General features: G+C 41.7%; 1 protein-coding gene across 8 annotated transcripts in view; it reads left to right on the forward strand.

The window, feature by feature from the left end:
• Nucleotides 1-24,181, forward strand: part of LOC107997472 (5-hydroxytryptamine receptor) — a 104,591-nt gene that overhangs the window by 74,067 nt on the left and 6,343 nt on the right. For all 8 annotated transcript variants that reach the window (XM_062083735.1, XM_062083733.1, XM_062083738.1 and 5 more), the window contains one exon: nucleotides 7,670-7,803. In XM_062083735.1, the coding sequence (XP_061939719.1) occupies nucleotides 7,670-7,803 (134 nt within the window). The remainder of the gene's footprint in view (nucleotides 1-7,669; nucleotides 7,804-24,181) is intronic.

The following is a 24,181-nucleotide window of genomic DNA, read 5'->3' on the forward strand; positions in this document are numbered from 1 at the left end:
GTTATCTATCATATTACCATCGGATTCTATTTTCGCTTCGGCTAAAGTGAATTTGCGTTAATTTATAATTCGATAAATTAACTTTACCTGACATTTTTGCTGTTTGCTCGGCATGTAAAATCGATCCAAAAACGTTTCATTATATTTTCTGTTTATTAATCACTGCGATTACATTCACGTATGCGACTCAAAGGCAATTTGCATTTCAATAGCTTATTAAACTTGCAAAAAAATGCAAAGTGTAACAAGATAATTATGCAGAACCGATATCTTTGAAATGCGTTTATTTCAGAATTCAATTATCGAGTATCGATTTGTTGTCGTCCGTTCGTTCGTTCATTCTTCTCGTTTCTTATCGAGAGAAACAATTGGCGCGTTTTACCTTTTTTTTTTTTTTTTTTATCAATCCAAAGATCCAAAGATTCGAAATCATTCGACGAGTTCTTCAAAGAAGAAATAAGGAATATCTTTAGATCGGTCTTTGTTCTCTACGATACATAGGGACAATACGTTTGATAAGTTGCAGATTACTTAATTCCTCGCTCGCTGTTCGCTCCAAGTCAAATAGAATTTGCGAAACACTGCCTGTCCTCGAGATCTTTCCCATTTCTGAGAATGGCTAACGAGATTCAGGCCACCTTGAAAGGATTGTTAATTACATTTTTTGCCGGCACCTCCAATCTTCTATCAACTTTCCTCCTCTCGAATTATACTCGTATAATTCAAGGGACGATTTTGATCGAGAAAAAAAAAAAAAAAAGAAGCGAGCGAGTAGGGAACTCGCGACGAGAGGAAAGAGAATAAAAATTAGAAAGGAAACTCGATTAAAAAAAACGAACGAACGTTGTCTCGCCAAATTCGGGCCTCGAAGCGCGAAGCAGGCAATTTTATCATCGAACGTTGTCTGGTTTCAAAAAGCCATTTTTGTTATGTCGTGTCCCATTTTAAATTAAGTTTACGAGATCGAAAATGAAAAATTCGTGGGATTTTTTTATTTTTTTTACTTTTAACGTGTTTCGTTTTTTCCACCGCGATTTACGCGATTAAATCGACGTCGATCTTGGAACGGTCAAGCGGGGTCAATATTTTGAAAATCTAATTACCAGATCGATATTTCGTATCTGCGGTTGCCAACCACTGGTGGGATATTCCCTCCGAAACTGTGAAAACTTTGATAATTAATACAGTGGCTCTCTCTCTCTCTGTCTCTCTCTCGTTTGATAATTAATAACTCGGCATAACAACGAAGCAGCGGTGATGATTGTTTCATCCATAATGCCTAAACCTATCGACGTAGCTAGGTTAGATCGTACGCGCGAGTTGTTCGTCTAATAGTTGTTAATTAATTCATTTCGTTGGCCCCGTCATTAGCGAATTGTTACATGATCAAATATTGGACGTAGGCCACGTAATTGAAATACGACACCGCGTGTCGATATAAATGAGCAAATTTTTGCCCGGAATCTCACAGCGTGGAATTCATTATCCGTGCGAATCGTGAAAATCTGATAATGAAATTTTGCCCGACTCCAAATGGGATCGATCCCATTTTCAATCGGCGAATTTAATTCGAACGAGAGATTGGCTTCGATTCCCGTGATCTATTCAAACAGGAGGAATGTTCTTCCGGCTGAAATAATAGGGAGAAATCACAATGAAAGACGATTATGGAGGATTGAAACGTTACTTATTATACAACCGTCGATGAAATAATAATATTTCTCCTATCCTCGAATGGCAGAATATTTCTGCTTTCGAACGACAGATTCGATTCTACGTTTCGAGTCAGTTTCGGCCGATACGAAATCGTACGATATTTCTTTACATATATATATATCATATAATGGCGCTTCCTCGAGAGAAGGTTGGATGTCTTTTTCACGTGGAGGAAAGGCGCTGCCCATATCGACCGCGTCTCTTCTATACGTCTGCAACGGCCGAGTAGAAAGAAGGTAGTTTAGTCGTCCAGGATATTGAATAGCCTATTTAAACTGTATAGAAAAGGATCGTAAACCTTTATGCCGTTCCATACCGGATTGTGCCCATCCCATCGCGGTATTATCATTCAACGTTGGGATCGATCGATGTCCGATGATTGAAACCGAAACTTGCGAAATATTTTCGTTCGATTCCACGATTAATTCATCTAATCTTTCAATTTCCATACGAACGAGTTACCGATAAATTTTATAATATATATTATAAACGCGTCGACCAAGTGAGTGAAAGGAACTATAAATTCCCGTCTGCTGTCGCCGTTTCCTTCCACCAGACTTTACTTCTCTCACCTTATCTCGGGCATTATTAATTAATCCAGGATTCCTCCAGGAGTCGTTTATCATTCTCGATTCATCGTCAATCCCTGATAAATCTCATTGTCGTCCCCAAACGAAACCACGCTCGCCTCCCATCGATTTCCAACGGCGAACATCGCATATCCGTTCTATACTTACGATATGATTCAAAACGACAACGGTGTCGCTCTCGTCGTTATTTAATTTTCGAGAGAAGGAAGTTTTCTTGGAGGAAGGCAAGTTCCTTCGAGGTCGATTAAACAAGTGGTTTAATTTTATCGATACGACAATTGAATTTCACAAAATTCAAGTAAACCGATCAAAATATAAATCTTGTAAGAGAAAAAAATAATAATAATCGTATCTCGATTTAACGCGTTCCGATAATCGGGGGGAGACAAGGGGAAGACAATGGACGGAACGAAAAAGAGGATATCGCGAAATATTTTCCCGGGGGATGGAAGAGTAAACGGCGAAAGAATAAGAAAAGTTTCTGGGGATATGAGTTGCGGTAGTTGGATGCAACCGCCAACTACTTTAATTAGAACGGGCCGGTCGACCGGAAATTCTTTGGAAAAGTTACGCGAAATCAATGAGTTTTGCCACGAAAGAATTCAAGCATTATATATATATATAGTTGGCTCAAGTATTCGCGATAGAAGACTTTTCTCTCGAACGTTTATTTGACCCTCGGGTCGAGAGAGAGAGAGATGGGAGAGAACACGGAGAATTCGATTGTTACTTCGATACGACTATCGCGTTCGATAGGGAAATTGTAACGCGCCGATGAACGTTCCGGAAATAAATATGACAGTAAATTTCCGGCTGCTAGTCTCGCGCCAACGCTCGAACGAACATCGCGATATTCCTGCTCGATATTCGTTTTTACCAAATGTATCGCCGATTCGTGACGAAACATCTCCATTTTATCCTCGCGTCCGCGCCCCTCGTTGTGTTACAACCCTTGCGCCGATATCCCTTGGAAAGGTTATTCGTAGCACGAGGTTATTAGAAATTTGAGAAAAGAAAAGAATCTCCGTTCCGTATCTTTCGATTACATATTCCAAGCTTAGAATTCATTTCCCCGAAGAATCATTGAAATTAAGTAATGAAATTCGATTATCGACGTTCAATAATAATCGTCGACGGCGCGAAGGAAGGCTCCATTTATGAAGGTATTTCGATATTAAAATCACGGATAATTAAACGATAATTAAATATTTTCCACGTCGCTCTTTCGGATGGATTCGAACGCGCAGGCAAACGAAGATGCCGAAGATACATAGTTCCATCCGGGGGGATGGATGGAGGGCCGATGATTAATTTGATCGAGTTATCAGAATCAAGACTCAAAGCTCGTTTGCCGTCCCCGAAACTTGGCTGTTGCTGGCAAGTTGTGTTATTTACAACCGGCAACGCTTGCTTTGGTAACGATCGGCCTCGAATCGGATCGGGCCGGGAAAAGGGGGAAGTCGGGGGCAAAGTTTCAAAGTAGCCCGATCTAATAATTCGCGGCCCGTCAACGATCGTCACAGACGTCGAACGCGATTAAACTTGGTCTCATCGAAAAGTGCCACCGATTAGGGCGTCCACACGACGACCTGATTAAGAAGGACGTTGTCAGTGATGGCGGCCATGCATATTCATACGGACGCGGACCACCAATCGGTTGTTTCCTCCACCCCCTTCCCCTTTCCGCGAGTTGTCTACCGATTGTAAATTCACCGTTGTTGCTACAGTTCAGTTCGGCTGACCAACGATCCGTTGAACGGCGCTCGATCCGTCGAAGAGTAATTTTACGATCGAAGCTCGATGGAAGCTTGGAGATACTCGTCCTGACGTCAACTTCTTTTCCTACTGGACGATGAGAGTTTCCGTGCTACGAACTCTCGTGTAATTGTTCCGCAATTCACCATTTCGCCTCTTAAACCGCGGATAAGTTTGAGGACGCGTGTGTAAAAATTAAATCGTCGCGCAAAAATTATCGTTTTCCATCTCGTTGCGCATCCGAGATCGTTTCCCCATATTTTTCGCGTAGACCGAAACGGGGCTGTTTAAACTTGTTAAACTGCTGCTAGGAGAACTATACAGCTTATACCTATAATCCTCCTGTATTACGGTTCAATAAATATCGAATTGGCTATCCACTCGATACTTTTGCCATATTTATCGTCCAATAATTGCCTGTTTGATAATAAATAGCCGTTTGATTTTATCTGTGCGGTAAAGAGATACTTGCCGTTCTTTTTTTCTTCTTTATCTCGACTCGATAACGTTTAATTCATCCACTTGAAAAAAAAAAAAAGGAAAAGAAAGATAAACGATAAGATCGAATTTTTCACCTACAATCAATTCCAATTATCGTTCTTCCTCCTTCTTTTCTTTATCGTTTTAACGTGTTTCTTTCCATTTCTTCGACTGTGTTTTTTCACCGTTTGAAATATTCCGTACGTTTCGTGTAATAAAACATGGGAGAAACAGGGCGATATCCTGCGTATCCTTCGATTTTTCTCAAAGGGATTGGCAAAGTGCAACGATGATGTATCGCGGTGGGAAGAGAAGACGATTTGCAATATCGGGAAATTTTCATGCGTGCATTCTCTCTCGCGGGGAGAGGAATTGAATAATTTAAGAAGAATGGGTTTCGCCTGTTACATATTCCACCTGCATTCGCCCGTTGCGTTCGCCTTGAAACCAGAATCAGGAGCATCGCGCAGTTTAAACGCGCCCGCGTTTCCGCTTTCGCGTCACGCATTTTGCACGGGTTCTGTCACGTATTCGTTTATAATAAAACATCGTGACCACGATTAACGACGGTTCAATGGCCTTAACGAACCGGTTGGATAACGGCGCGCATATTTTGTTACAGGAAAGAAGCTTTGTCGACAGAGGAAATTTCGTCATTACGAATGAATGAACGGCAGGATAAAGGATGAAAAGTGTATCTCGATTGTGCCTTCCGTTTCGTGTACACGAGAATACGGATGCAATATACAAGAAAGAGAATAGTATAATAATTGGCAAGATATATAAAATCATTAATGTTATTATTTGTGTGTTTAATTTATGAAATTAAAAAGGGAGAAAAATTCTATTGAGAAAAAAGTAGGTTATCGCCCGTTAAGAATGTAAAATTGTATTTAGATTTGTTGAATAAGCTTAATTCGAGGGAAACGTTGATGCAATTTCTGAAAGATCCTTTCGAGCGATCTTTTAAATCGAAACGTACGCTCATTATCATAATTGACGACCCACCGTCGTTTAAAGTGACGTAAAGTGAAGTAATATTTTCGCGAAATTCCGTATTCTGAAAAGTATACCAAACTTCTCCGACCGACCTCTTTATCGAATTTACAAGCTTTACAAGCGGAAGAGGAGGATTCAAAAATCTTCGCATAACGTTGACTTTAATATTACGATCTTCCAGCGATCTCCAGGTGGAGCTTGCGCCCCTTAAACGAATTTGCCACCGCCGAGCTTGCAATCCTCGCACGATCTTTGCCCCAACTTTCCTATCGAACTTACGACCATGCTTCGAGTCTGAAAAGAAAAAAGAAAAAAATATCCGGAAAGTTCCATGTTCTCGCGTACGATCATTTCCCCGAACAAAGAACAATTTTAATACCAACCGGAGAAGGAAAAGAGAACGAGAGGAACGCCGCAAATTTGAAAACAACCTTGCCGAGCACCGTTCATTTATACGTATTTTATGCCGAGTCTCCAGTTCACAGCGTCGTAAAAACACTCGTGTCCGCCTTCGAGCCACGATCGTTGAAGCTTGGACGATTTAACTTTCGAAGGAGGAAAAAAAATCTTTCCGGTTCATGGATCGGTCGCGACTTTCCTCCTCCCTCTCCCCTTTCCATATATAAATCCTTTCGCATTACATCCACGCTTTACACGCCCGAGAAAGAGGTATCTCTTATCGTAAAAGGGAGGGGAAAAAAGGATTTGGAATGGGAGGACAGCAGAGAGTACGTGCTGGAAAAGCGTCGAAGGTACGCACGTTCCTTTCTATCCGAATGGAGTAGAAAACCGTGTAACCCGACCGATTGTAACGCGGCAAATCGTTACTCCCAACATTGATTTAAACCGCGTAGAATTTAGCCCTCGCTTTGATCCAACGATCCCCGATAAATCACAAATAAGCGTGAGCGTGAAAATTTTTCCGCCTCGCGTTTATACCTCTCCCCAGTTTTCCCTCCGTGATTACCCGTGATCCGGGTAATCGAGGATGATCGATCTCGATCGTTGCAGCTTGGCCAGCTGCGCGCCGTTTTATTTCATAAACCCGCGGCCTCGATATTATCCCCCTGTTGAGGCAAACATATATAGATAAATTCCCGAATTTCGCGAATATAAATTCTCGCGAATAATATCCGACAGCTTTTTATTTTCTTTCTTTTGTATCGAGGGACGTTTTTTCGTATCGTTATTTCATTGTCCAGCGCGTTTGCGAATTAATTTTTCGCTCCGATCGATCGGGTTGACGAACGTTGGACGGACGAGAATGAAAGGGGGAGAGGGGAGGGAATAATTAGACGGGATCGGAGCCAGTGTCTGCCCCGTTTAGCGTCTCCCTGGACCGAGTGAACAGATCACGCGGATTGTCAAAACATTTGGCGAGCCAAAGCGGGGGATAAACAGTGGAAAGACTGATTACTGGAGTTGTCGACCGTCCCTCATTTGCTGACAAATGAAACTTACCTGGCGGATGGATATATATACATATATATCTTCCGTCATTGGCGGATAATTAGTTGAAGTGTTAACCACCTGTGCGGCCGACAATCAAAGGATAACGAAGATTGATGAAGTCGACTGATTCGGGGGAATTTGAGGTTGAAAATTCTGTGCGAGTGGAGGGCGAACCCTGTGATTCACGGCGTGATATTTCGTCACCTCGAAAGGGGGGGAGGAAGGATGAAAAGCGACGTGCCCCATCGAGGGCATTATCGAGAGGGGGAAATATAATACGCGAAATTTCACGTGGAGATAGAAACTCTGGAATCGTGCAGGTATTCACGAATCCTTGGTAATCAGCTTATGAATTATTTACGAAAGGGAGAGAGAGCACCTCGCGGAGCAACTAACCGGATCTGTGATTAAAACGTCGACTCTCTAAAAGTTGCAGCGAACTGTCCTGAAAATGCGGATCGTGTAGGTGGGCAAGCGTGATAACGCCGACGTTGATGAAACGGACTGTGAGATGTTTCTGAAAAGCGTTTCGTGCAAAAGATTTCCGTTGCTACGATTATTCAATGGAAAGAGAGAGGGGGGAGGGGTTGAATTACTTACACGGTGGTGGAATACGAAAGGGAGTAAAAAGGGGATGGAATACGTTCACTGACACAGAGGGGAAATTTTTGTTCCAGGGAATCTGTTCGTGATAGCTGCGATCCTGCTCGAGCGGAATCTGCAATCGGTGGCCAATTATTTGATCGTCAGCTTGGCCGTGGCCGATCTCATGGTCGCCTGTCTGGTCATGCCTCTCGGCGCGGTTTACGAGGTATTGTACGATTTCCAGCCACATTTTTTTTTTCCTCCGCATATCCATCGTAGGGGAGATAAATATTCGATAAATCAAGTAGCAAGTAGAATTTAAACGTCGATGGTATCTTTTTTTTTTTTCCCCTCTCTGAAAATAGAGAAGAACGAGGCTGCTCGTTAATCTCTTCCCTCGTGAAATCGCGGCGAGAATTTTTCTGAAATTCCGCCGAAAATTCGGTTACAGCGTATCCCCCGGTGGGCCGCGAGTAATTAAATGGATTCATTTCACAAACAGAGCAGATTTCGAGGCTCGATCCGCGGGGATAAGGGACGCGTTTTCCAATGTATGAGCGTTATGTTCATTAAAGTTAACAGGCCGGTTATAGAGTCGCCTCTGAATCCAGATGAAACGCATCCGTTCCAAGTTATCGATGATCGCGCCTCCATTTCAAAACAGTTTGCGCGGGGAATTAAATTTCGCGATTTAACCGGGGAATTAGCCGAACGATTAATCGAATTCTCGTGGATATATATATATATTTAATGGAACAGCGCGCGAAAAAGTAATGAGAATAAAAGAAAAGGAGGAAAGTTTGAAAGCTTCTCTTACTCGAAAACGAACTTGAAACGGTGATAATGATAATCGTGGAAGTTAGCATGGTTGTTTTCAACGAGGTCCAATTTCAATTTCTTTCGTTCCTTCGTTTTCCGGAAGAAAAGGGTTGGAAGGAAGGGTTTCGTCTCGCGTTTAGTCGTGTTTACGGAAAATCTTTTTTTAGAAAACTCGTCACGTTTTTGGACGATGATGCATAATTAAAAGGGGTTCCCCCGTTATTGAAGAAACCCCTCGTCACCCCTCCTTTCTTTGAGAATTAATTACCGTTTCGAAGTTGGTAAAGTGTTTACAACTACAAGTGAGCAACTTACACAATGCTTATTGCACGCCGGAATATTTCCCCCCGTCCCATTGTATCTCGCCCTCGCGCGATTAAAGTTATCATTTCAAAGTTTTTGGAACGTTGGGGGAAACTTTGAGAGAAAAGGAAATATCGAAAAATCGGGGATCGATACGAGACGTCGAGACAATCATTTCGAGGATCCGAAATAATTCGACAAGATTGAAACGAGAATTAAAATGTAACTCGTCTTTGAACCGCTCGAGAACTTTGATCTTTCGATTAATTATAAAGTAATCAGTCGTAAAGTAATCCCTCGAGTTTTAAAAAATATCAAGTTCGATTGTCGTATCGGGCGAAATCGTGGAAACGGAAAGAAGAATAATCCACGCTCGTAAAAATTCCTGACGTATACCGAGGATTATAATCTCGTGGCCTCGCTGTTGCCATCGCATTTCCACGAGAATGGAATAATATCTTCGATTCGAATGAATTCACGCCGATTCCTTCTTGTTTCCTTTTCCACCGTGGCCGAGATTGGCCTCTCCTGTTCGAGGATTTTGCCAGAATCCAAAGCTACGGCTCTGCAAAGAATTGTGAATGCCGTTTCCACCGATCTCGGTGACGCGGTTCTACGTTATCGGGGCATAACTCAGAATCCATTGCATCGTAGTTTCATTATTGTTGCTAAAAATACACTACTTTTTATTTTACTGCAGCTGCACTTGTAGCTGCGCGGAAAAAGGAGTAAATAATTTAAGCCATTTAAAATATTCAAGAAGTATCAAAGGGATTAAGGTGATCGTGTCCCATTGTAAATTATTATTGCTTCCATTTTCCAGAATTGGTTTGAAAGTTTTTCCTATATTATAAAGTAACTCGAAATTCATTTAAGTTTCAGCAGTCTAGCTAACGTAGTCCGTGTTTATCCATCAAAGGGAAGACACATCGAAGAAATTTCGCGGCCTGTAATCCTCGAGGAGCGATGGTGCTCGATCTCAATCTTCGAGCAATTCCTCATTCCAGTAATGCACATGACTGATATCCAGCTGCCTGGTTAGACAGCGCAATGAGCAGCTTCTTATTAGGCTAGGAAGAAACTTCTTCCCGCGTTATCGTTGCCGAGAATTATAGGCCGCGTTCAACGGTTCGAAATGATTTGCATACGATTCCATCCATTCGCCGTTGCTGCCATTTTGATGTTGAGTTGCCACAGAATTAATCGACGGTTGCCGCTGAAATTCACGCTCCTCCTACCGTTAAACACATTTCGCCATTCCCACGTGTACACTTGCCTCTATCGCGCAGACGTTAAGATGAATAATTACAGAGATTCTCAATTTCTCCGCTCCGTTTGAAAAGAAAGAAAAACCTTTTCTCTTTGAGAATTTCGAGACTAAACTCTCGTAAAGAGGGCGATTCCTCGACCAATTCGCCAAATTTCCCAAGTTTTTCTTCTTCCTTCTTCTCGAATCTTTTGAGTCTCGAAGCTTTTGGAATTGTTCCAAGCCTCGATTCGCTCGAAGCTTTCGGGAGAACCTCTGGGGAAACGCGTCCCTATCCAACTCGGGAGTTGGATCCCCGCAAGTCGCGATACAAACGCGGGCATTAAACGTTTTTGGAAAGCTTTGACAATGTTACTTGTTACAAACGCGGCCAAGTTAGTCAAAGTAGTCACAAGTTAGTCGAGTATTTGTAATTGGCTCTCTCTCTCTCTCTCTCTCCCGGAAACGTTGCCAAACAATTTCCACCTCCTGGAATTCTGGAATTCTCTTAATTAGAACGAGCTACGCTACGTCTTCCGCCATCTTAAATCCCTGTTCACTCGCTACTTTTTCCTCTTCGCCCCTTCTTGATACATTCGCGACCTAACCCAACATTGGGTTACATGTCGCACCCTCAACACCGTTTATGCCGTTTTCGTCCCGGTAACAGGCAATCCGATCCATCTCCCCTCCCCCCTCCCCCACCGATTTATTTCAAGACCCTCTCGCAAGACGGTCGACCGAGAAGCAAGATGGCGCCAGGCTCGTTCAATTTTCTATTCGGTACTCGTGGGAATACGGCCACGTTTAAAGCACATGGCGTGGAAACGAAGTCGCCACGGTTTCCTAGGTGTACGCCGCTCTCTTCTCCCTCCTCTTTTCTTTTCTACTTTCCGTCCACCTCTCTCTCCTCCCCCTCCCCCCCTCTCTCTTTTTTTCCCTCGTCCTTCCGCTTGATGACCGCTCGTTGCGCGACCTCTGCGGTAATGTAATTGGAAAGCTTGGCCGGATGTCGAGCATCCGGCGGTTGCTCGTTCGTTTTTCCCCGCGCAACAATGCGAGTCGCGTTTGGTTACACAAGGAATTCAGTGGCCGCGAATTCCTGATGCGTTGCACCGCATACCGACAAACGTCGAGCATTTTATTGTTGCCCCACTTAGGCGATTCGTTTCGGTCGCCGTATTTTATAGAGGGAGAATCCGGGGATGAATGTGTCTTGAGAATGTCGTATTAAATTCCCAAGATGGAAATGAGGGGGGAGAGGGAAGGGAGGGAGGGAGGCGATTCGTTAAAAAGCAGTTGTGAAACGGTTGTATCGAATTGCAAATCCATCTCTGTTTATATATGTTTATGTTTGTGAAATGCTTAATATTCGAATGACAATTTCATTTCGCAACATTTATTTATCATTACTCTGAATGGATGGAAACGGGGGCCATGATTTATAAATGGATGGCGTATGTTGTTGGCTTGTCGGCGCATTTATGCGGCCATACTACTTGTTTCCAACTTTTTATTTATGCATGTCATAACTGTGATTCCAGCATCAATTTCATAACTTTCCTGATACATATTAATGCAATTTCTATTGTATATCGCATCGCGTGAAAGTATGTCGTTTTATAGTTTTATACGTTTTCGCGAACGTACTTATGCGTGTTTATCGTTTTTCCTCCTACTTTTTTCCTTTCCTTTCTTTTCTCTTATCGCCGCTGGGATTTTAGCCACCATTTTTCAGTTCCGCAAATAAGTTTAGAATATCCGCGTGCAATATCCGCGAAAAGGATGACAGAGACGAAGAGTTGTGAAAGGTTACGACTGTATATATATATATATATATATATGTATATGTATATTCCAGTCTTATCCGAAATTTATCGAACGATATCTTTTTTCGTGTTTACCTCGCCACGCTTCCGTGCATCGATCAAAATCTTTATTCGAGTTTACTTAACGCGCCGTTTAGTCCCAAGGAAACGGAGCCGGTTTGTCTTCCTCGAAGAGAGAAAAATCGAACTTTTCGAACCTGAATGGAAATGGATATTTTAAAAAAAAAAAAAAGAAAAAAGAAAATTCAGTGCGGTCAAGAATCGACATATATATTTTTCACGGGTTGATCATCCGCCCGATTTTTAAACAACGCTTCCGTCAATATTGATAGTTGATTTTACGATAGAGAGTTGATTGCGAGCTTACTTTACCGTTCCAATAAACCATGATGCGTAAAAAAAAAAAAAAAAATCAATAGAGACAAATCGGCAACGAGATGTATGCACACTTGCGTACGCACCACTGTGCAATTTTATTCGCCACGACGAATTTTTGATTGTTTTCTTTCGACGTTATTGTGTCACAATCCGGTTCACGGATCGTTAAACGGAAAAATTGTATCAAGAGAGACTTTTAATCATAAATTTTTTTTCCCCCTCCCTCTAGCTTTTGAATAACGAAATTCTTCGTTAAAAAATTGATTCGCGCATTTAAATTGCGCGACAACGACCGCACTTTTAAACAAAGAATAATACTATGTTATAATATCGGTGGAATAAAAACGATAGAAATTTTCCATTCGATTTCGCGCGATTATACAAACGAGCGTGTATCCATAATATTTCCACCACCCAAGTTTCTAAGTTTATATTGTTCGCTCTTTCGTATCGAACAGTCAGTTCCCCGACCGGGATTTCGCGATTCGGAAGCATTCCGCTTTATCACGCCGTTTATTCGGTTCATCGTTTCGAATTGTCTCTCCTCTCCTCTCCTCTCCTCTCTTCAAACACAAATTCATTTCGCTTCCTCTCCTTTCCTTTTCTCTTAAATATCCTATCCCTCTTTCCGACATCTTTTTTTTCTTCTTCTTTCTCTTTCCATTCCCGGGAATAAGAAAATTTTATTCCTTTCTCCCGATATATATTTTCTTGGACCTTCTCATCCTCCTCTTGGAATCCCACTTCTGTTTATTTTTTATAGCCCCCTGTTTATTCCTCTCGAATCGTTGATACATCCCTGGCTAATATCGTTATCCGATAGCGATTTAAAACGATTTTAAACGTCGATTTTAAATTAATCACATATATTCTTTCTCATTGTCCCCTTAATAAACCGACAAAGGGCACGATTAAAGGGAATGGGAAGGGATGAAATCGCAGGTGGAAATGAAAGTTCTTTTACCCAATTATCCGTCTCATCGCGGGTGAATTGATAGAGAAAATTTCGCGGAATTAATTCGGAATGCGTTCGGATTTCGTTCGTTGGAGGATGGATGGATCTAAATTGGCGTTGTATGTTATATTGTATAACAACGTTACGAGTCGTTCCGGGATGACAAAGATTAATTTTATCCTCGGGGATATGAAATAGGGGGAGGAGATTCGCAATGGGATTTCGCCATCGAGAGATTTATCAGTTCGGAGACTGTTCGAATCTATTAATTTAATCATCTGTAACTTTGCATAACTCGTAGAATTATTTCCTTCGTTTTCGCGGAAATTTATCGTTAATTTATCGCTGGAAAATACGTGTACGAGTGGGACGAGATTTTTGAACGAGCGAACGAACGAACGATGTAAAATCAAACGTGATCAATTGGCCGGGGCAAAGAACGGGGGGGGGAGGAGGGGCACACAACGCTCGTCAAACGCTGTGATATCCTCGTCGAGGATAGGTACTGATCAAGGGAAAAATTTAATCGAATATCGGGGATGAATCGGCAGTTAACTCGTAATTTGTATCTGCAATTAACATATCGTTGCAGATATAGGCAAATTGTGCCATCCATCATCTGTTTGAAAAGCGTCGAGTGGGCATAAGTAAAAAGTTCCCTTGGAAAAAGATCCTATCTTGAAAAATAGAGAGAGAGAGAGAGAAAAGAAGACGGAACAGAAAAAATACGTTTCTCTTTTCGAAAATCTATTTCACCAACGTCTCAAGCTCCTGGAACGTTTGTCTCATCTCCGTGAATAAGCTATTTGTTTTAAAGAATAAAGAGAAATAAGAACCGAGAATTAAAGAGGAAAAATAAGGGAGATGGATCAAAGGGAAATTGCCGAGAAACGTTTCTCAAGGTAAATGCACTTATTTCAAAGGCGAGCTGATATTGCGACTGCTTTTAGCGTGTACCAAGTAGTACAAGTAGTGCGTTCGCGCTATCAGAACGACTCGAGAAGGGCGAGCTCGTGCGAGAAGGTATCACCTAACTCTGGAAGCTTATTTGCGAGCAACTCGTTCCCAACATTTTCCTTCCCTCCGCTTCCTTCCGTTTCCTTTTCCATTTCGCAAATGCTCGGCCGCTTGCATCGGATCATCCCTCCATCCATTGCCGGTCTTGCACCATTTCGACGTGTATTAATACATCGATCGCCGGATTGCCGCCCTTTTCCACTCCATCCTCCGAGATGGAAACTTGGATTAACTTTATCCGACGAGAAGTTGGTTGAATACACACGTATCCCATCCAGTTTCCACCTTCTGAGAGAGCACGAAGTGCTCGCGTTTCAACTTGCGATATCTTTTCCTTCTTTCTCTCTCTTTCTCTCGCGAAACAGAGATTTCTAAAAATTAATAAACGACGCCTTTAAATTTGACGCGAAAGAGGGAAACATTGGGCATCTTCCTCCGATGCGAAGCTGTTTCATTTGTTTGCAGAAAGATTTTAGCTTCTTTAGGTGGGCGTGCCACTGCACACACAACATTCTTCCCCCTGAAGAATGTTTCTGCGCATAAAAGCAGTCGGAGTTAACTGGTTTTCTTTCTATTTTTTTTCCCCTTTTCTTTTTTCTTTATTGTTCTAAGAGAAGGGGACGATATTTCGCGATCCCATTGTTCCGATTTTCCAACGCCTCGATCGGGATTATTTAGAGAGAAAGAGAAAGAGAGAATTTCAAGGGGATTCGATGGAGATAGTTGTCTTTAAATTGCAACGCGAAATCGATCGTTTCTCCCGTAATGATCGCGTTGTGACGTCATTATCGATAGGAACGCGCGTTTCAAATAAATTATCGATACGTGACTGCTGCGCGTTGCGGGCTGCGTTTTATACACCGCGAGAATTCGCGGCGAGCTTTCAATCGGTGTAATAAAAGCTGATAATAATAATAATAATAAAAAAAAGAAATCTTTCAAGAATGGAGCGATAAAATGGAAATTCTATCGGGAATTTTGGATCCGTGTTTATCGTATTTACGAGAGAGAAATTCATTTTCCACTATAGTGAAATTTGTTGGCTATTGAATCGAAGAAAGATCTGAGCGAAAAATAATGCACAAGATTTTTATTCGTGAATACATCGAATATAGTATCTTTGTGCTCGCGTCGAACAGAATTACATTGAAACGGGGAACGGAAAGAACAGAAAGAACGATCCAATTATTATTTTTGCTTCCGTCGTCTCCGTAACATCTTCTCTAATAATTTAATATATTCTATGATAAATATAATTGTATTATTGTTATACGTGTTAACAAAATTATTACATTTGATTTCGTCTTTTGGACTATTACGAACGAATTTCTTCGTTTCAAACTGTTTCTTCATTAATCATCCGCAATATTGGAATTGAAGAGGAATCGTGTTGCAATAATGTTTCGATCAATGATTCATGAATCCGTTGAATATGAAATTCGTAAACTGATAGAGTGATCGGTTTAACGAACGATATCCAACTGTGCATAACATGGCACGTTTCTATTTGACGTTGACAAACAAGTGTGGAACACGAGGGAAATAGTAAATCCAATAAATCGAGTAGAAATTTACAAAGTACACCGCGAGTTCGATCGAACAATTTAGATTTCGATTTCGTTTCTCGATTCTATGGGGAAAATTTCAACGGATTTATGACGAGGGATTTCAGAAATTCACTCGTAGCGAAAATTCGTCCCTTTCGTGCAACGAATCGTCAAGATTCGTGCAACTCGTAAACGGCGAAAAAAATTCAGCGTAGAATTTTTGACGCGGTGATGTCTCTCGCGAGCTAATGAACGCTCGTACCGCCGTTAACGCTGAAATATTTACCAGTGAAATGTATTCTCTCCGTGCAAAAAAATGATTCACGAGATTTTTGCCTCACTGGCGCAACTTGTAAGATCACTTTGCCCTGTTAAAATATTCAGAAAAGTGGGTAAAAAATTACTCTCCCATTTTCGATGTGCCATTTTCGCGTGCCATCCTCTCAAAGAAAGCCTCTGTACAAAAAACTCTTCCATCATAGGAAAAAAATATCTTTCGATATCCGATCTCTCTTCGAAAAAAAATGGAAATGGAAAACACAATACAAATACAATTAATTATTTTAACAATTATCTTTCTGATCTTTTCTCTTCACCTTTATCTTCCAAGACTCCCTCGGTCGACTGTATATCGAGAGGAAGATGTGGTCAAACGAACGCGAGGCGAAGAAGAAAGATTTAAAGATAGCCGGGGATCAAACGGAGGGACGATCAGCCTCGAGGAGTTGGCCTCGATTCGAATCGTAAAAGTTTCACGAGCCCGCCTGTATCGAGCCTTAGACCAACACTGCAAGGACCTTCAATTTCAATTGCATCCCTAGCAGTGGCTTCCATCCGAATTCACGGATAAGGGGATTCTTTGAAAGCTTCCCTCCTCGCACGTGGAACATTTGCTCGGTATTCTTTCACCGTCTCGCCATTCTCCTTTCCGTACGTGCACATAAACCACCTTTCCGCCCCAACCCTTCGTTCCGATTTTATTTCTCTCGATTCGTTATCCTGCGTTCGTTAGCCTCCCTTGTTCCACTCTGCGCGTCGATTTTTGATCGATCGATTCCCACCGTTTGAGCAAAAATCGGATGGAAATCGCGTCTGCAGAAAGAAATAATCTTTCTTTCCTTTTTTTTTTTTCTCTAAGAAAACTTTAGAAAGATCAAGTAAATATGAAAAAATATTAATAACACAGCAGAGGTGAAAGCAGAGATAAAAACTGGATTGAAATTCACGATGATTATAAATGGATACGATATTTTCTCAAGATTCGAGATGAAAAAGTAATGGTTGATTCCAAAGATTTTTCTCTTCAACGATCAAAGTTTCGCCGTCGCCTCGAACTCTTCTCAATTCCCGTTAATGTGACACAGATCGTGTGTGGAGAGGTTTCATGGCGAATTCGTCGAGAGACACCTCTACCTCTCCACGACATCTCGTCCCCAAATGTCGAGAACTTTCAACTTGAGCCGCATCTTTCGAACACGTCTCATCGTTTCTCGGGGATAAGTTTTCCATTCTTGGAAAGCTTTCGACAAATACTTGGAGGCGCGACGTCCTCTGCAGTCGGTGGAGGATTTTCACGGTCGACGATACTATCTTTTCTTCCATCCTCCTTTTTACCCACGACACGAAGACGATCGAACTCACGTGGTAACGGTCAGTTATCATATTTCTTATTTTTTTTTTTATTTATTGTTGGCAAAAGGCAACGTTGGTAAAGGCCTTCGAAGCCAACACCTGTTATATTCCTTTCGGATATTCCGTTTCGCCGGTGCACCCCTTTATTGGGAAACTTTCATCCCGTTTCACCTCCAAATCTCTCGGGCAAACTTTCCACGCTCGCTAAGATATTTATCCAAAGTAGATAAATACATCATCTTATGAATAATAATTCTGATCCGTAATCGGTTTCGTAAAAGTTCTTAATTCGATCGGTCGGTTAACGTTAACGTTATTCAAGAGCGTGGCTTTTATAAAATTACTATCTAAAAACCGGGTTTTATTCGCGGTGGAAAGTTGAATGATATTTCTCTATTAGGATCTTCGTGCTCGAGATGACTGATGCAAGGATTTCTCACGACTACTCAACGTTAAAAGGATCTCGCCGGTTTAACTATCTTTGCCGAGATTTTACAGCAATCTCGTCGGGATGAAGGTCTTAAGCAGCCCGTTTTAAAACCCTCGTAAACACAACGATAATTCAAAATGCGTTCGTTTAGACTTAACATACATAGATGTTAATGCCAATCGAAATGCTGAAATTCTTTTCTTTTTTCTTTTTTTCAGACGAATATTTTCTACTATTAACTTTTTAAATACGGATACACGAATAGTCGTTTGAGGAGAGATCAAAGTTCAAATGTTTATGCATTTATATAAAATTTCGATACCCAAGGACGAGGGATAAATCCGTCTGCAAACTCCATTCCTTTAATAATAAAAAGTTGACTTTGCAAACATTCGCGGTCTACTCGGTTAGACGATTTGGAAAAAGTGTAAATTTACCTGTTTGCGGAGTAATTATAAAAGTGATGAGATATGATATTAAAAATCGCCCATGCTTTTATTCCACGAACACAGATGCATTTCATCCGTCATTGTGTTATTAATGCTGACGCGCACGATATAAAAATCGAACGGTGTCGGTGAGAAAGTAGACGCGTGACTTATCGTTCCTCCGTGCCGTTTCCTTCTCCACCCCTCCCTCTCCTTGTCATTTTCACGAGGAGCAAGCAAGAGAGAGGCGAACACGCCAATTCTTATAAATAGTCGTGGAATCTCGATTTATTCCTCTTAGAAACACGAGGACGAGAGATTGTCATGGACGGCCATTGCCTCTCTCTCCACTTATTTTTCAACCGACCAACCCTTTATCTATCCCCGTTTCTGTTCCCGATGCAACTTCTCGTCTCGGAACACCCCGGTTATTGAAAGCTCGCGTCCAATTGCTTGGCATCCTTCCGCTCCGTCGCCTCGCCCTTTTCTTTCTCCTCTCACGACGTTTCAACGATACGTTTCAACCCTTCTCCGTCGGTTCTCGCTAGTCTGTACGAAATCCGTTTGTCTTGATACAACGAGCGAGAACCTAGAAGACAGAAATTGCTCGGACGTGACTGAAATTTTTTTTTTCCAACAAAGTACGAAAATCGATACTCTGTTGTATCGAAATTTTTTTAGTATTATCGAAACGAAGCTGAGGATGATGGTCGAATAATCATTTTCGATCATTTCTCGAGGAACGGAGATTTCTTTTCTCGAATCTCGAAAAAACTTTGGAAAATTGCTCGGATTACTTGCGTTAACTTGACAAGGGAATACCTTCTCCAGGAAGATTCCCGTTGCTAAATTTCAGAAAACTGTCCACCATCTTCGAAATGGTTATTCATCGAATCGAGTCGTTTATCGAAATTTTATTTTCACGAAAACTCCGTTATCCGAAACGATCCAAGAAGAAAAATCCGATGGAATTTTCAAAGATATCTCGCGATCGCGTGTGATGGACGAGGAAGCATTTTATCGGCAGCCAGTCTTTACCCGGAAACGGAAGATTATTGATCGAAGTTCGAGCACGAAGAAACTCGTTTCAGGGGGGCGTATTGCGGCTGATTGCGCGTGTTGACGCGAGGGAAAAATCCGAAAGGGCAAACGAAGCTCGCGATAAAATAAAACTTGAACAGTGTTTACCGCGACACTCTCTATTTATTGAATCCTTCCCTCGCACTTTGTACCCCCGACGACGATTACGCGAGTCTCTGAAGCTTTATCAGAGAAATTACTTGCTCACCGGGTATGGTTGATAATTTATTCTAGATTCTAGGTTCAATGCGTTTCAAACATCGTTACAGAGGAGGTTAGGGGAGATGCGCGAGTGAAAGGGCAAATCAAGGGTTGAACGAGGGAGATACGACGATAGCGGCTGTTTTTCACCCTCCTACCACCTTTTTGATCGATAATAATAATAAAAAAAAGGAGGGAAGAGGCGCTTCTTCGATTCAAATTACACGTGTCTTTCTCACCTTTTCAGAGAGAGAGAGAGAGAGAGAGAGGAGAATGGTTTTATCCTCTATTTCTTTAGAGCGTGAAAAAATTTTCGCTTCGTTTCAAAAGGGAACGTTTTTGTTAAACGTGCCCTAAATGCGAATGCATTCTGCTACTTGGGGCTTTTTTCACTCGAAAGAATCGCCGAATGCGCATGGTAAAAAGGATGCAGTTTCCTTCTGTAGCATTATCCCTATCTCGGCCGCGCTTGTGTATCGTTCGTTATTGTTCACCCGCGCCCCACTTCACCCGAATACACCCTCGTCCCATTTCATCTCCGTGGATCGTCTTCCTCTCAATTATTTTCATGCTCGTTTTCCAAATGTTTTCGAGATAGGAGTGGGAGGGGGAGGGCGGTATCGATATCGGTTAAAACGATATCTACTCCATGGAAATTCCGAAATTTCGACGAAAGCCTTCGCAAGGCTACTCCGTCTGATAAGTAAACGATTATTCGTGGAACATAGAGATAGAGATCCGATAGGGTGAATTCACGATAGCTTCTCGACGAAACAAATTGTCGAAGGGGCAAATTGTAGAAGGGAGGCGGAGGATGGCGAAGAGGGACAGTGAGTGGATGGCGAAGACAAAAGTCGATTGGCTTTCCAAGCTGGATTCCAATACCATGAATGGACTTTTAAGCAGGCTCTTTCTCCTTCCCCCTCTCATCAATCGTTCTCGTCCCCCTTCCTTCCTCAAAAAGCTATCCATCCATGGGGATTCTTCGATCTCGCTTCGACTTCGCTCGCGTGAAATTTTTTCTCGAAGAAGGAGCGTTAACCGGCAAAGGACATTCCTTCCAAAAAAAGAAGAAAAATACGCGAATTCCCTCTCGGGAAATAATTCTTGTTTCGCGAGATTCGAGGGGAAGATAGAGAGTCTTTAATCGCCTCGTTTGAGAGGACGAGTGTGAGGATATGAGGAGGGTGGTTGTTAAGAAATGGGAGAAATGGTGGACAAAGGTTTGTTTTTCCGCAAGATGTGTAGTTGAATTTTTCACGGAGGATATTCCGTCGAGGGTGTTTCTCAGAAGCGGAGAAAAATTTTCTCACATGAATTGTATAGTCCTTTCCGAGGTGCCATTAATTTCCCATCCCGATTACTTTCCTTGTTAACTTTTAGCTCTTTCAGTACCGCGTGTGTTAAAAGTTCTTCTAATATCGCGGTCGGTCATCTTATTTAACCACCACAGCTTTCGAGATAACCAGTCCTGAACGTAAGTGGAAATTGAGTTCGCTTGAATGTTCGAGACCCTCTTTCGAACACCTTCCTTGGACCGTCGTTCCACAGTTCGCCGTTGTTAATTATCCCGATTCGCTAGCAAAATTCCACTCGAAATCCTCCGATTTATCGTTTCCTAATTCATTAGGATTCTCCCCCCCTCGCGAAATATTCGTTGGAGATCGATGAACGGTGCGGAAGAAGTAATTGCCGGTGCTCGAACAAATCCAGAGAAATTGTTATTAACTCTATTCCCAACTTATAATTGTCGGAGAATTTTAAGAGAGTGACTCGTTGGATTCGACTATTTATCCCATCGAGCCAGCAGCGATTCGGCCACCGGCGAAGTAATATTCCTGAAATTGGCCCGACCGAGAAACTTCTCCCCAAGTGATATTTGTTTAAAGAAGGAGAATCGGCATTGGCCAAGTTGGAGACTTGACCCGTTTTCAAGTTTGAACGCTTCATTTTGCGCCAGACTTCACTACTGTTTTGGCACTTGTTGCGTGGGATTCGGGCATTAATTTTCCTATCTCGATTGGAATCGATCCGCCTTTGATTGCCGCGCTATCGTTCGATTTAGAAAGGTTGCCCAAATAAATTGGTAACGCGTTTCAATCAGATTCGAGCTCAATTTACGAATGTAATCTATCATACACACACACACGCACACGTTATTAAAAAGAAACGAATGATACGTTTTTATGTATTTTTTTTTTTTAAATGATCAACCAACGATCAATCAATATGGATAAAAATCTTCGTTTCGATATATATATAAAAATTCCATAATTCAACTTTTAAAAATATGTATCAACTAGATTTTCTAAATTTCAAGATCTATAGATCGAAAAAATTGAAAAAGAAACAGATATCGCGACGATTGATCAATCAACTGTTCCCTTTCGTGGAGCGTGTATTTCATCGAATTTAACCGAGATAATAAATCCGCGCGGCGTTGACCAATTAGAGAGACTCACCGTGCCTCGAAATGGAAAAAAATTGGCAAGTTTAGCCGCGCGATCGGTCCGCTGGAATCCCCGATACCCCGGTGTATCGATTCTAATCTCCTTACGAATATGTTGCGCACTGACACGAGCGGATGATTTACGAGGCCGTTGTGGCACCCACCAGGAGCCGGAGATTCTATTGTACGCGAACAAACGCTTTCCAACCCGTCTACCACCCGCTCGATGCCCAACCTCTTGGTATTCAGATAGCCCGTGTTCAACACATTGGCGCCCGATCGCACGGTGTTGCGATTACGTTCACGGATGTTCGTTCGATCGTCTTGCTTCCATCGTGTAATGGAAAGCTAGACAAAAAAAAAAAAGAAGAAGAAAAAGGAAAAAGAAAAAAAGGAGAAAAGAGGAGGAAAAAAAGAGGGGGAAGAACGTTCATCGTGGGAATTGAATTCTGTCGCCATGGGAAATCCTTTATCGATACCTCGGTGCTCGGGACATCTCTCGACAAATCCCCACTTCCTGACAAATACGATCTGTGACTCGACTTGTCATCCGAAGATATTTCTGTATATCCGGATGAAACGTGTGTGCTATTTTTTTTTGTTTTTTTTTTTTTTATATACATTTAGTTAATCGATCAGACGGAACGAAATGCACGCGTGCGATGCGACGAAGCGGACGGTCGTCGGATTACGTAATCGCCACCATTGAACGATTGCAAACGTGTGTTTCGAAGCGGTGTTTAAGCGGCGAGCCAAATTGAATGGAAATTAGAAAGAGAGAGAGAGAGCAGTGGCCTCGTTTCGTTACGTAAGTGTTGTAAGGGGCGGGGGATGAAAAAAGTGCCGACTTTATCAAATCGGGCGAGGAACTGTCTTGTGCAAGTTTGACAGAAGTAGAAGAAGTTTTATTTAAAGACACGCTCGGTAAGCGCCGCTGAACGCTTTTCAAGGACCCGAGAAATAGGACAACGTTTTAAATCAATCGTCGCTAGTAGACAGGGATGCACCATCTTGGTCCATCTTTGTTTTTTCTTTTCTCTTTCTCTCTCTCCCCTTCGTGATTTAAGACTTGAACAGCTTTGAATTAGAAACCGCGCAAACTTTTCTCGCGTCAACTTTCCATTGCTGCATCCAAATCGTCATTTTTATTATCATTTTTTTATTCGCGTTATTATATCGACGTTAATAAAATACCTTCTACCTACATTTTTTCTCCCTACATTTTTGCACGATAAACTTTTTAACGGATGGATTTATATCTGGTGGGGGACAGGATGAATTACGTCGAAACGTGTGCACGCAGTTCGGCATTTTTAATTAACTATCCAGATACTTTTAATGAACCAGTTTCGATGGTATCATCGGTATCAAAAAAAAAAAAAAAGAAACAAGAAAAAGACAATAAAATTCCATCGATGAAAAATTATAAAATTTGAGTAAGCTTTGTAGCCGCTCCCTTTTCTGAATTAAATTTTCACATACGCTTGAGGAAATTATAAAAATTGTTCCGCGATGAATATATACCCATCAAGAAATAATCTTCTTTCTTCTTTCTGTTAAGTATGATGAATTAAGATAAATTCTATGGTGCTTTTTACGTACGAGTTAACGCGTAGAGTTTCATTAACGTTTAATTAACTACGTGATCCCTTTAATATGGAAAGTTTCACGAAGGGAGGAAATAAGGAAACGAGGAGGCGACAAATTTTTGTTCGCCCGCGAACCGTTATGCACACGAGAGATACAACGGAAGAAGAATAGAAAATTGGCAAAGGAAAGCCCCCTCTTTTCTTTTTTCAACGTAAAAGGATCCTTCATAAAGTTAGCTGCTTTTCTTTCTATTAACGTTCTCATTTCTCGTTCTCCGCCCCCGCGCAACTCGTAACTTCTGCGCCTCCAAGACCATATGTGTCTTCTTCCTACATCTTCCAACGTGTTGGCGAGAAATTCCAGGCACACGTTGCCATCGAACTTTCATGAAACGTCAAAGAAATGAATGATGGAGTAGGCTCGTCACGATGCTGAAATTTTACGATTCTCGTTACCTTAAAGTCAAGTAAAGCGAAACTTATATCCGGCCTTCCTTTTTATTTTTTTTCTTTTTACGTATCGCAAACTCGTAATTTAGGTACGAAGGCGGAAGCAAACAATCGGAATTTAAATAAAATTCCTTCCAAATTAATCAAGATAAATAGTCCCGTACAAGATCGATTAAATAAGTTGCTTCGAGCGAGAAACTTGCGAACTTTTAAATCAACTTAGAATCAATTTAATACGTTGTTAGTAAGAT

The sequence above is a fragment of the Apis cerana genome, linkage group LG13, assembly GCF_029169275.1.
Source record: "Apis cerana isolate GH-2021 linkage group LG13, AcerK_1.0, whole genome shotgun sequence".
In the NCBI taxonomy this organism is placed as follows: Eukaryota; Metazoa; Arthropoda; class Insecta; order Hymenoptera; family Apidae; genus Apis; species Apis cerana.